This window comes from Oreochromis niloticus, linkage group LG20, assembly GCF_001858045.2.
Source record: "Oreochromis niloticus isolate F11D_XX linkage group LG20, O_niloticus_UMD_NMBU, whole genome shotgun sequence".
NCBI lineage: Eukaryota > Metazoa > Chordata > Actinopteri > Cichliformes > Cichlidae > Oreochromis > Oreochromis niloticus.
The window spans coordinates 27,661,732-27,675,270 of record NC_031984.2 but is presented as its reverse complement, the minus strand read 5'-3'; the positions used below and the strand labels follow the sequence as shown (position 1 = coordinate 27,675,270).

The window sequence follows — 13,539 nt, the reverse complement described above, 5'->3', positions numbered from 1 at the left end:
TAGAAATGATTTTTTCTTACACATTGCAATCGTGCTCATTAACAGAGTTGATGTTCGGTCCAGTTAAGGTCATAAGCTTCGACGAGCGCGATGTCTCAGTCGATATATTGCGGGGGACTTGGAGCAACAGAAGGATAAACAGCATTCACGCTTACAAACACACATGATTTAAACATAGGCGAGGCCAAAGGCCCGGACTTGATGTAGCTTTTAACTGTACAGCTCCTAACTTGCAGGGATGGCGTGGAGTGTAATGAATGAATGCAAAACATGCTTACAGACACAAACATGACAGAGATTTATTTTATAGGGTAAAGGTGGAACACATGTTGCTTTATTTCTGCTTAGCAACTAGTGAGGTGGGTGAAACAAAATGTTGTAGATAATGGAAACTTGTCTAACTGGCATTAACAGTAATTTTGCATGTTATGTATATGCTTGAAGCAAAAGAGGCGTAAATCCTGATAGAAAATTTTGAAGCGTGCTTTCTAGCGCAGATTTAGGCTGACATGGGGATGGTGTATATTTTACCCGGGGTGTGTTTAATAGAACTAAAAGCGTTGCTCACACACATAAAGAGCATTGAGATTAAGTAAAGTTAATATAAAGGATAAAGCCAGAACATGATATTGTGAACCAAGTTTGAATAATTAAAGGAACATTAGATGAACACAGTAGATTAGTGAGGTGTAGCAGAGAGAGGCTGTTTGTTTTCTATCCCTTACAGGAGAAGATTTCCACTAGAGAGGGACCAAGAAAAGGAGCAGAGACCACTTAAGCATGAAGTGTTTTCAAGTGGGAGCTGGTGTTTTATTACTGGACCACCTAGATGACATGAGGTTATCGTCTGATTTGCTGAGTCAGGGGACGGCTAGAGAGGGTCAGAGCGAAGGCAGTGGACCTGGGAATGGTGGTTTCGGGGCCCATGATGCCATTAATGGATCCAGAGGTGACAGAGTGGGTCGAAGAGTGACACAAGAAAACGGTGTAGTGACGTCTCTGGAAGAGACGTCAAGAGAGGGAATTGTGGAATTACAGGGATTATTTTACATAACCATCATCTTTATCATTGCATTAATTATCATTTCATCCAAGCATTTATTGAAGTTGCTGGCATTATGTTATAATTTGTATTACAGGGGTTATCATAATCACATATTAACATGTTTATTACAGGTGCAGTTAAACCACTTAAATCGTTGAGTTAAATCTATAATCTTAAAAGCTTATATGCTGAGTATATTGTTACAGTAAAATAGTAGCTGAGCAAAGGCCTGAAGGTATTCAGCTTCTTGTTGCATTTGAGTTTGCCTAGCAACAGGTGACAGAAGGAGGACAAGTCTATGGGGACCTCAAAGGCCTGACCTCATCACCATATTTGGAAGAGGATGCCAGAAAGGGGAACTTCTGTGTCTGCATTTATCTCTTAGAATAGATCATTATCTGTAGAGGAGGCAAACAATGTTCTTAAGATGCAAATAATGTGCTTGTAAACGCAAGAGGGGGCGTTATAATACCCTGATGGTATAAAAGCAATCTGAAGTGTATTTTTGAACGGGGATTTACAACTGATGGTTTCCAGTGTACGTCTCCCCACGCTGCGTGTATTCATTAAAAATCAATTGTTTGACCGACCTCTTCTGGACCATCATTGTTTTACTCTCGTCCTCAATTCGGACCCGTAACAATCTGCAAACATGCTTTTTATGCTATACAGCCGGACGTTTTACACGCGGCCTGGAGCAGCACTTAGAGGTCCTACAGTTTTTTGGCATTTCTTCATTTGGCTTCATTTTCAGATCCAGAAGGGCCCAAGCAGGGTGTGCTGGCACACAGTACTTTAAACCACATCATGGTCAGTGTGTCAGCGCAGCATCCCATCTGCTGAGACATTCCAGTAACAGTCCAGCTCACTGACCATAACACAGAATCCATGTTACTGTCATTCTTAGCCTGCTGCTGTTTCTAGCCAGAAGAACATGGAAACATTAGATCACTAAGAAGTGGTCTATCAAGATAGCAACAAAAATGATGTCAGATATTCAGACATACGGTTTCTTGTAAAATGTCTTCATTACATTTTCTGATTTTTTTTTATTTTTACAAAAAATACCTTTAACAATTTGCCTCATTACATTTCTTGTCAGTCACATTTTATTAAGAGTTTAATTCTTTCTGCTTTACAGTGACTAAGAAACTGTATTATTATCATTATTATTATTATTATTATTATTACACACTGTTACACTGACGCACACACTGTTTAGGAGTGATACTTTACAGAACAGCAGGAAGACAGCATTTTAGATTTAAAGTAACATTTTAAATCCTATGTAGCAGGTTTGGATAAACTGGACAGAGGCAGGTGTAAACTTGTTACACAGCGCTGTAATCAACTTGTCTACTGTCACTGTCGACACAACGACTCAGTGTGAGTCCAGTGTTTTGAATCTTCTTCGGTTTTCTTTCTCTGGTGCCACATGATTAAGTACATCTCAAAACTCGGGTAAATAGAAAATAATAAAAAAGGACACTGCTTAAAACTGTCATTCAACAATTACATTTGACCCTGAATTAGATAAGAAAAAGGATACATGGATGGCTTTAATGTTAGAGGAGTTAAAACAGTTGTTTCAGACAGAAGATGAAGTGGGGAGCTGCACCAAAGGCCAGTAACACATAAATAAGTATTATTTTCAACAGTAAAATGATTCTAGCAGAGTAATAACTATAGAGTACAGCTACAGAGTAATAATAACTGCAACTGCAAGGTCAGCACAGATATTACCTGACAGTCCCACTTTTTTCCTGTATTAACAATAACATAATCGACAGTATTAGAGTTGTAAAAACTCAAAACTGGCTGGTCACTAGAAGCTTTGGCTTTAAAGTTGGACAGCACAATGTGAAGCTACTGTAGCAGAGTCCAAGTAAAAAGTGGTGAAGCACAAAAAAAGAATCTCGATGTGACATCGATGGAACAATCCTTCCACTGTTCATCACACGATGTAGGCGTAGGCGTAGTAGCACACAGCTGATAACACAGCTAAAGGCAGCAGCACCAGAATCATCTTCCACATGCTTCCTGTGGACTTGTCTCCAGTGGGCTCCCCTGATCGTACAGACGTGTGACTGGTGGAGCTGTAGGTGACCTGCACGGCAGCCCTGAGGCAGAAAGGAGAAGAGGTGGGTTAGACCCGGCTATAAACTCACGAGCTCAGACATGTGACTGCTTCATACTAGTGATGTGCGATACCACTGATTTCCTTTCCGATCCGATCCCAAGTAAAGTTCAGGGTGGTATCGACGATACTGATCCGATACCGATACTTTGTACAATAACGTATTTTATTTATTGTATTGTTTTATTGTAGTGTCATCATGATTACAGGACATCAGATTACTTGTTCTTATCACTTAATAATGCAGAATTCATCATATAGAAATAAAACTGAAGTTGTGCGCTATTTGAACATGTTGCCTGCCTGCAGCACTAAAGGACTCCATGAGAGACGTCTGTCTCGCCCTAGCAGCACCTGTCCCCGTCCTCCTCCTCTTCAGTTTGCCTCAACATAAGCTCGTCATATTCTGTGATCGATTTACTCTGAGGTGTTTGACGAGGTTAGTGCTTTTGCCACAACACCTCACTGTCTTGCCACATGTATCGCAAACTGCGTCTCGGGTGTTTGTGGAGGTAAAATACGTCCGCACATGTCTCCATTTACGCTCAGCTGTTGTGAGTGTGCACGCCAGGGGCTGCGACACATTTACAGGGAGTGCAGAATTATTAGGCAAGTTGTATTTTTGAGGAATAATTTTATTATTGAACAACAACCATGTTCTCAGTGAACCCAAAAAACTCATTAATATCAAAGCTGAATGTTTTTGGAAGTAGTTTTTAGTTTGAGCTATTTTAGGGGGATATCTGTGTGTGCAGGTGACTATTACTGTGCATAATTATTAGGCAACTTAAAAAACAAATATATACCCATTTCAATTATTTATTTTTACCAGTGAAACCAATATAACATCTCCACATTCACAAATATACATTTCTGACATTCAAAAACAAAACAAAAACAAATCAGCGACCAATATAGCCACCTTTCTTTGCAAGGACACTCAAAAGCCTGCCATCCATGGATTCTGTCAGTGTTTTGATCTGTTCACCATCAACATTGCGTGCAGCAGCAACCACAGCCTCCCAGACACTGTTCAGAGAGGTGTACTGTTTTCCCTCCTTGTAAATCTCACATTTGATGATGGACCACAGGTTCTCAATGGGGTTCAGATCAGGTGAACAAGGAGGCCATGTCATTAGTTTTTCTTCTTTTATACCCTTTCTTGCCAGCCACGCTGTGAAGTACTTGGACGCGTGTGATGGAGCACTGTCCTGCATGAAAATCATGTTTTTCTTGAAGGATGCAGACTTCTTCCTGTACCACTGCTTGAAGAAGGTGTCTTCCAGAAACTGGCAGTAGGACTGGGAGTTGAGCTTGACTCCATCCTCAACCCGAAAAGGCCCCACAAGCTCATCTTTGATGATACCAGCCCAAACCAGTACTCCACCTCCACCTTGCTGGCGTCTGAGTCGGACTGGAGCTCTCTGCCCTTTACCAATCCAGCCACGGGCCCATCCATCTGGCCCATCAAGACTCACTCTCATTTCATCAGTCCATAAAACCTTAGAAAAATCAGTCTTGAGATATTTCTTGGCCTAGTCTTGACGTTTCAGCTTGTGTGTCTTGTTCAGTGGTGGTCGTCTTTCAGCCTTTCTTACCTTGGCCATGTCTCTGAGTATTGCACACCTTGTGCTTTTGGGCGCTCCAGTGATGTTGCAGCTCTGAAATATGGCCAAACTGGTGGCAAGTGGCATCTTGGCAGCTGCACGCTTGACTTTTCTCAGTTCATGGGCAGTTATTTTGCGCCTTGGTTTTTCCACACGCTTCTTGCCACCCTGTTGACTATTTTGAATGAAACGCTTGATTGTTTGATGATCACGCTTCAGAAGCTTTTGCAATTTTAAGACTGCTGCATCCCTCTGCAAGATATCTCACTATTTTTGACTTTTCTGAGCCTGTCAAGTCCTTCTTTTGACCCATTTTGCCAAAGGAAAGGAAGTTGCCTAATAATTATGCACACCTGATATAGGGTGTTGATGTCATTAGACCACACCCCTTCTCATTACAGAGATGCACATCACCTAATATGCTTAATTGGTAGTAGGCTTTCGAGCCTATACAGCTTGGAGTAAGACAACATGCATGAAGAGGATGATGTGGACAAAATACTCATTTGCCTAATAATTCTGCACTCCCTGTACAAAAGCAGCAAGCTGTCAAAATTCAATAAAACCTTCCCGTTGTGTACTCATGGATGAATTGTAGTATTTACAAAACTCGTATATATCCAAAAGCTGATGAAACAATTTCCCAGCAGCAGCTCTGAGCGAATAAATGACTGTTTACAGACTTAACGTGTCTGTATTTGTCAGTTCATCAATAAAAATATGAATAACAAATTTAAAAATATTCCAGCTGATGACAGGAGCTGACGAGTAGCCTAATTTACACCCACAAGTTGAATCAGCTGACACTTGTACCAAAGATCACAAAACACTATCAGCTTCATTTATCCCAAAGTCCTACTTTGTGATTCTCTGAGACAGTTTGAAAAGCAGCCTCTAAGAAGGCATCCACAGTGATTTTTCTGTGCTGATAGAAGAAATGTTAGTTTAAAGAGTCTTCACATTACAACCCAAAGAAGAAAATAATAGAACTATTTCTGAATGAAATAAGCCTGTTGTTGGGCACCATCTTTCATTCTTTCACTACTAAGAGTTTAAAACTAAAGACGACTTGAATACTTTTGACTCACGTAATGAAAAGAGAGGTTTGTTTTACTTACCCTGAAGGCTCTGAGGACTGCTAATGGGTCATCGGCTGTGAGTCTCTGCAGGAGTGCTGGCCAGCAGCGATGAGCCATAGGCAGCAGTTCGTTTTCCCTCTCACTCAGCACCTGAAGGCACAACTCCAGCACGTCCAGTACCTAAAGACAAAGACGCACAACACACCTAACAATTATCTCTGTTTTGATCCTGATTATATGTGAGCTGAAACTAATTATTGAGGTCTTCATTGAGAGCCCAAACTCCTGAGCAGGCACGACTTCAGCACAGACTTATTTCTGTTTCACTCCTGGACCAGACTGAATGTTTTTCCTTGATGAGCATTACACCAGTGAACAGTCATCCACACAGTTCTGACAGGATGAATTGTACCAACGCTGGCAGTCCTACCCTCACAAGAATGATTATTTTTGTTACTAGTCCAACAGTTGACTCTACATAAAACTACTGATACACTACCTTGAGTCGGAGCCTGAGGCTGGGATCAGACAGCAGATGAATGCAGCGCTCCATAACATCCTTAGTGATGCTGAGGTGGGAGGGAAGCTCTGCTTTCACATCAGGACTACCAATATCTTCAATATCTTCAACATCCTCACACTCAAGGGGAAGGACCTCTGCAATGGAACACATGTACTGTGTTTGGACAAACTCAATGGACAAAAACAATTCATCTTAAACAAAAATCTGCAGGGAGTGTCGGGGAGAGCAGCCCCACAACTACAATTCATCTCTACACATCTGTCAGTCAGAGGCAACAGTATCGAACAGCAGTTCGAAAAAAAAAAAAAAAATCAACGTCAAAGGAATGGTGTTGGTATTAAAATAAGAAGGTGTGTACAGAAAAGCCCTTAGGTTCACCTTTCAGAAGAACATGTGCAAAATACATCAAACTCTCCATTTCATCTCTTTAAAAAAATGAACACAAAAAGTCAAAGCAGCATTGGTCAGGTTTGATCCTACACTGATCGTGTATTCATTCTCAACCCTGCAGCCCACGCTTCCCAATGTCAAGAATATGGTCATTCATACTAATAAGACCTTTAATAATAGTGCTAGTAAGTAATACTGCTGAGCGCTAATTAATGCGTCTCCATGCTGAGCCCACTCCTAACAGTAGAGGGCAGCAGAGTGATCACACCAGCTTAAAAGATGCGTCATATAGACTGGAGAAGCAGCAACACTGGCTGGTCTCAGATCAGAGGGCTTGATTTCCCAGCAGCTTCTTATCCAAAATTCTCTTTGCTCTCAGGCACGTGAAGAAACAAAGAAAGGAAACTTTGGAGAAACCAAGCCCTCGTCTTACTTATGTATATGTATATATATATATATTTATCAACACACCTCTGGTTTAATATAGATTACGTACAGAGCAACATTTGTGTTCATTACACACAAACAGATTGGGCCGTTTCCTCGTACACAGACATCAGAGGGTATTTGGTTGCCGACATCCACAGAACAGCTTTGGATCATTGCTAGTAAAAATGACATTAGTGCAAATATAACCCCAAAAGAAAAAACAAGGTAGAAAAAACACATTGGTTGCAAGGTTATAGCACACTGGGGACAAACACGTTCTGTGGTCAGAGTGGCAGCAAGGTCTACATATAAGTGTGCATCAGGACTTGGCATCCTAAAGTTATCAGTCTTTCACACTCGTTTCAAAGCATATTTCTTCCTCGCCGTGCTTCATCTGCTAAATGCAGTAGCAAAAAGAAAGAGTGTGTTTTTGTGGGGAAAAAAGAAGCTGTGGCTCAGTTTGCTGGTATCAACAATTTATGGAGTAAACTGACTGACGAGCAGGAAAACGCTAATGGTCTTAGAAAATACAGGGTCTCTAATGAAAGGAGCTGATTGGCTCCTGCCATCAGCAACCAACAATGTGAATGATTGGTTGATCTGTGAGTGAGCTAAGCTTGCAACGGTAAGCACGAGTGAGAACCATAAACTAGAGCTAACGAGGCCAAAATCCGAGCTCCTTTTCGGCTCTGTGGACTAATTTATACCTCGTCTCTCCATCTTCCCCTTAGTCCATTTGCAGCGTGTGACCTTAACAATAAAGTTGCTTTAACAGTAATACAAAAGTTTGGCGATGAGGAATAGAACAGTTTTTTCTGCTGGGACCAGCCAAACAAGTCTGAATCAGATATTGAAGTAGTATAAAAGCAAAAGCTTGACACATGTAAGTTCTTCAGTGTGAACCAAGAGTTCACACTGCACCCCTCAGCTAGGCCATACCATGTGTCCTCTGCTTAGCACCAGGCTTTAGGTCATGTGAATGTCAATAAACAACATTCAGTCTGCTAACGCTCAGTATTCACTAAATCACAACACTACTGACACCCAGCAGTGAAAAACAAAAAATGTGGAGAATTTCTAGACGTTATGAAATGTTAAGACTTTGTCACGGTATAAAATACAACCATCAGTAATCGATAGTCTGATCAATTTTTAGATACACTGTGGCACCCAAACACTACGAAATGTACAGCAGTGAAAGTTAAAGCTGTACAAACAAAGGCAGGAGCAACCATCGCCCTAAATGTCGGGCATCAAAAGGTAAGGGGTAAAAGCATGACTGTAGGGAGAAAAAAAGAAAGAAAAGCCATGATGGAAATCCGATTTTCACATTTTCTGGACATGGTGTAAAATTCCCAATTCATTCTGAGATGAGATTAGTGCATCCTGTTTTTGTATTAAATTTGAATCCCTGTGAAAGAACATGTGGAAAACAACTGCACCTGTGATGAAATCACTGCTGGCATGGGTTACACCTATCATGGGATACGTTTCACTGCTCCAAGACAACTGCCTAACGAGTACTAACATTTTGTAAAGCTGCGATCATTGTCCTCTTTTTTTACATTTTTTAATGCCGAGTGATGAATTTCTGCTTAGAGATTGTTTTAGATCATTTGAAACATAACATGGATATGAAGTTGGACATGATGGGAGAGCCAACAGCAAACAGCTGGACAAGTAGAATAGGGGATTATTTAGATTGTGTAATTATATATGCATGTATGTATGTTGTGTGTGTGTTAAAATGGAGCTCAGGGGTTGAATGGAGGAGGAGGTGGAGGACGTGGAGGAGGTTCCACTGAATGGGGAGTTGGTGGGTTAGATTGTGATGATGGACCAGTAGAGTTTGCCTGGCTGTCCACAAGGGAGTCTGATTTTAGCTGAGGGGGGGATTCGGGTTTAGCAGGGTTCGCCTCTGCTTAGGTCAGTACCTGTGAAGTTGGTTGGTGAAAGGTGGAGACAGAATGGCAGAGAGATGCAGGAGCGTCGGGTGTGTCTGATGTGTAAGAGGTAGAGAAAGAAGATGCAGAAGGGTGATCTGCAGGGGACTGGTGGAGCACAGAATCAGTTGCAAGAGGAGAAGAAGAACAAGAGGAAGATGATAATGGAGGTTTGACGATGGGCAGGGGAGCAGACATGCCAGTGGGGGAGGTGGAAGAGGAGGTTTCCCCAGCTGATGTGGCAGTTTCATTATCTCCGTCCTGCTTTACTGACGCTCCCTCTTTCCTGTCATCCAGTAGAGTGCCTTCTTCCTGTCCTGCAGGGTTCTGATTGGCTGCAGGTGTACCTTGGGTAGCTCCACCGTTAGTTGGTGATTCGCTCTTGGTTGTGAACGACAGAGAGGGCATCAGACAGCCAGCGTGGAAGAAATGACTGCACGGAGTGAACACAGCACTGGTCATGTCCTGGAACAAATCAAATTTCACATTAGCCTAGCTTTTAAAGCCCCAGATTAAGTCTGGGTCATGCATCCTCTTTAGATAAACATAAAAACTGTTCATACCTGGAAGCAGATAGCACAGATGTCATTATACTGGCTCTGTGGATGACCTGCAGCTCAATGAGGCCAGTTTGGACAGCAAGGATTAGCAAGGTGATAGCTTCAGTCATCCCCCTGCACAGAGAGGAAACACATTAGAGTTGACACACCACACAATTATATGCCTTGGCTTTGCATTCAAGTTAGAGATCATATACACGTTTATCCAGACTTGACCTTTGGGTATACAATGTCAATTATTTTATCCTATTAGACAGTTGTGTGAAATGCAGACATCCTTAAAGAATAGTTCTAGATATGTGTGTTTCCACACGAAGAGAGGTTGAAACAGACTAAACTAACACACACGTGTGTGTGTGTGTGTGTGTGTGTGTGTGTGTGTGTGTGTGTGTGCATGTGTGCACGTGTGTGTGCGCGTGAGTACAAAGCTAAAGCACGAAAATGAGTGCGACTGTTTGTGGATGGCACGTTATCTAAACACGGTGAAACAGCAAAGTCAGAGAAGAAGAACAAGCACCACAGCAAGCTCTGCGAGCCTGCTGCCAGTGTTAAATGACACATTTGTGGGCGCTTCCCATGGCGGCGGCATGAAAAGAAGAAAAGGAGAAAGGATGGATGAGTTGGTGCTTAGCGGTGTTGTGCTAAAAAAATGATCGTCTTCCAAAAACCGATCGCTCGTATTTAAACTGCTATAATAACTTGTTGGTCTATAATATGTGAAACATATATCAAATGTATCCTTCATGGATGAAATCAAGTCATCTTGAGCCACAAACAACATTCCTATAACAAGGTCGAAGCTGCAATGAGTTTTTGGTAGTGACTTTTATATATGCTTTATTTATCTAGTTCCAAAAATGGGTTGACGTTAAAAAAAAGTGTTTGTTAGTTTTTTAAAAAGCGTAATCTGTGCAAGAGGACAGCAGATGTTGCAAGAAATCTAAGAATAGTTGTTTAAAGTTATTTGAAGTGGACAAAGAGGATAAGGCGTTTGTAAACCCTGTTGAGGGAAGTCTATCTAGCAAGATATGTAAAGATATTGGAGATTAAAAAACCCCATAGGGAAACATAGGAAATAATTATTTGTCAGGCAATGACTTGTTGGCAGAAGAAGAGTGGTCCTTGGTAGCCATGACAAGAAGGAGGTCCCATAAATCAGGCTGGGCTGTTTGTTGCTGGCAGGTAAAAGAAAAAACAGAGAAAAATCAAAATCAGGGGAAGTCCAGGCTGAACAAGGTTCATCCTCGGAATTTTCACTCCAAGATCCCCTGCCTGGACCTCCCCTAGCAGATAAACATAGAGAGGCAGGTGAGCCGAGGGCTCGAACCTGAGCCTCTATGTTATGAACCTGCTAGCCCACCACATAGCAGAACGTGGAATATCCTTGTATTTAAAGAGCGCAAGGTGCACATCGGGCACCCAGCCTTTCGCAGGAGACCACACATTTTTACACTCAAATACTCACATTTCACACACTCACACCTGCTTTTTTTCCCTGCCCACCTTTTTCTCCACTTATTTATCAACAACCACTCCTTTTTCATCTCTGCTACCTTGCCTTTATTACATCCTCTTAGCTAGCATCAGTGACCGGAGAGCAACAACAGCAACCCAGTGCTTTTCTCATCATTTCTTTAGTCACGGTCAATTCATTGGCCTCTACGGATTAGCTAAACCAACTTTACAAAACAAGTTTCCCCGAAGAGCCCAGTTGTCATCTTAGCTGCCTAGATTTGAGGACCTAGCTAAGGACGGTAGTTACGGACACAAACACATGTAACTTACCGAAAAAAAGCCTGGGGTCCCTCTGTCACTGTGCTTATTAGGTGGTAATAATTTGATGTAAAAGTGTCGGAGACAGTGTGAAAAAATGAAGGCAGAGTTGGTAGCCTGAAGAGAGAAAGTTGCGGAAGGTGGAGTAATAAGCAGCAAATAGTTGAGGAATGAAGAGCTGACAAGCATGGGTATTTTGCGGTAATAAAAGGTAATAAAAGAGCAGGCGGAGGAGTTGGCAAGAGCAGGAAAAGGGAGAAGCGACTTGGCTTCTCCCCGCCCCCAAGCAATGGTCGTGGCAGCGAGTCCGTGAGGGATTCGAACTCGGGCGCTCAGATTCAAAGCGCCACTTCTTACGTCTTACGCCAAACGACCAGCCGGCGAAAGTAGGAAAAAAAAGGACATTTATCTTTTGTTCGGCAATACTTGTTTTTTTGTCTGCAAAACATGTATGGTGCTCGGTAAAGATGACACGCCGACTCACTTCTTCTGTTTTTGGGTTTTTTTTGGTTTGACAAAGTTTGTTTTCATATTAAACCAATGTCAGTGACGTCATTCTATGCCACTACCACAGGTAAGGAAAAGCCTGAATCCGTAGATCTTTTTCTTTTCTTTTTGTTGTCTAAAACACAAAAATCGCCAAACAGTCAGCTCACAAAGTTGCAGCTTGGTGGCAATTTGGCAGAACAGCCAATGACTTAAAGCATTTAGGTGCATATATCTTGCCACAAGACATGTGTGCTAAGCTAGCTAAATTAGTTTCTGTTAGCGAATCAAGTTCAAGCTCCTCACATATCATCATCCAGGGTACAGTCATATGCTGATGAGGAAATCCCATGCAGGCAACATTAAGGCAGTGTAACAAGTTAAATATGCACTAATTTTAAGCTATTTCCTAATATCTAACATTTAAAAAAGGCAGTTTACATTGTAAACTGCCTTTTTTTAAAATGTTTTTATGTTTTAGGATTTTGTAAACTTTACAAAATCCTAAAACATAAAAACATAAAAAAAAGGCAGTTTACAAAATCCTAAAACATAAAAATAGATTTAAAATAATGATAAATGTTTGCCTGCAACTGACACAGCCAACACAAATGTCATTGAAAAAAACCAAACCCTGTGATAAGATGTTTTTGTTTTTCTAGAATAGAAGAAGCACATTTTAAAAAGCCAGTAGGAATAAATCTTTGTTGTTACTGCATGATTAGAATGAAGTAACAACAAGTCTGGCTGGAATCAGAAGTGGTAATCTGTGTACTGTGCTAGTGATCTGCATAATTCACCTTAGATGGTCATCTGTTTGGATGGCTGAAGTGGGTTAACGACACAGCTAATTTCATCAGGCTGCTACTGAAACATCTAAAATGATCTGCATCCACGATCCACCAGCTCAACAGCAACATCTGTCAGCTGTGCATCCAACCGGAGGCCTTGGCCTGCTGTGCTCAGGCGCTGGGCCGCGATTTCCGTCCCTTGTTGACGACCTGGCTGTATCCTGTGCTGGAGAAAGCTGGTGAGGAGACGCTGCTGGTCAGCCAGGCGGCGCTGAGCTCCATATGGAACATCAATAAGGTCTGTGGATACGCTTCCCTCAAGGAACTGATCAATGAGAACTCTGACTACCTGCTTAATGACATATCACTCAACCTTCAGAGGCTCAGCCTGCATTTACAGGTAGTTATGATGTGTTTTTTGTTTTTACCCAAAATGGACACAGAAATAACTGCTGGAGGGTTACCCGATTTCCTCCTTGGTCTGCTTAAGCCTGTGCTGCCCTGAGCTTGTACTGTATTTCATTATAATCCTGTCTTGTTGGCCAGGCTCCACCGGTGTTGACAGTTCTGTTGACTCACTCTGACTGCAGCCTGCTGGTCGGGACATGGTTCAGGATCTGGATCTCAGCTACGAGCGCACAGCTGCTCTTTTCTGCTCCGCCTGCACGCGCTCATGAAGGCACTGGGTAAGATTTCAACAGTGATGTCAGCTTGAGTCTCACGTATACTGGAGTCAAAGAGGACAAGGAAGAAAATGTGACTCATTGCATGCTCTG

The 13,539-nt window shown here is 41.9% G+C and overlaps 1 protein-coding gene across 3 annotated transcripts; it reads right to left on the bottom strand.

The window, feature by feature from the left end:
- Window positions 1–2,054: 2,054 nt before the first annotated feature.
- Window positions 2,055–11,533, bottom strand: LOC112843341 (uncharacterized). 3 transcript variants are annotated; one of them, XR_003215640.1, is made up of 6 exons: window positions 11,499–11,533; window positions 9,717–9,827; window positions 9,145–9,618; window positions 6,368–6,525; window positions 5,908–6,048; window positions 2,055–3,165 (listed from the first exon to the last, which is right to left on the bottom strand). XR_003215640.1 is itself a non-coding variant. In XM_025901934.1 (4 exons), the coding sequence occupies exons 1-4, from the start codon at window positions 6,807–6,809 to the stop codon at window positions 2,854–2,856; spliced, it is 651 nt and encodes a 216-aa protein (XP_025757719.1). In that variant the 5' UTR covers window positions 6,810–7,130; the 3' UTR covers window positions 2,055–2,853. The 3 variants fall into 3 exon arrangements, 1 of the variants encoding a protein (XP_025757719.1); XR_003215641.1 differs by lacking the exons at window positions 9,145–9,618; window positions 9,717–9,827; window positions 11,499–11,533 and adding an exon at window positions 7,253–7,384; XM_025901934.1 differs by lacking the exons at window positions 9,145–9,618; window positions 9,717–9,827; window positions 11,499–11,533 and adding an exon at window positions 6,770–7,130.
- Window positions 11,534–13,539: the final 2,006 nt, after the last annotated feature.

Coding starts and splice junctions, on each gene's coding strand:
- LOC112843341 (XM_025901934.1), bottom strand. CDS start 6,809: ATGGAGAGTTTGATGTATTTTGCACATGTTCTTCTGAAAG. Junction 6,049..6,367: donor GCCTCAGGCTCCGACTCAAG/GTAGTGTATCAG, acceptor CTTTGTCTTTAG/GTACTGGACGTGCTGGAGTT. Junction 3,166..5,907: donor CAGTCCTCAGAGCCTTCAGG/GTAAGTAAAACA, acceptor TTTCTGCCTCAG/GGCTGCCGTGCAGGTCACCT.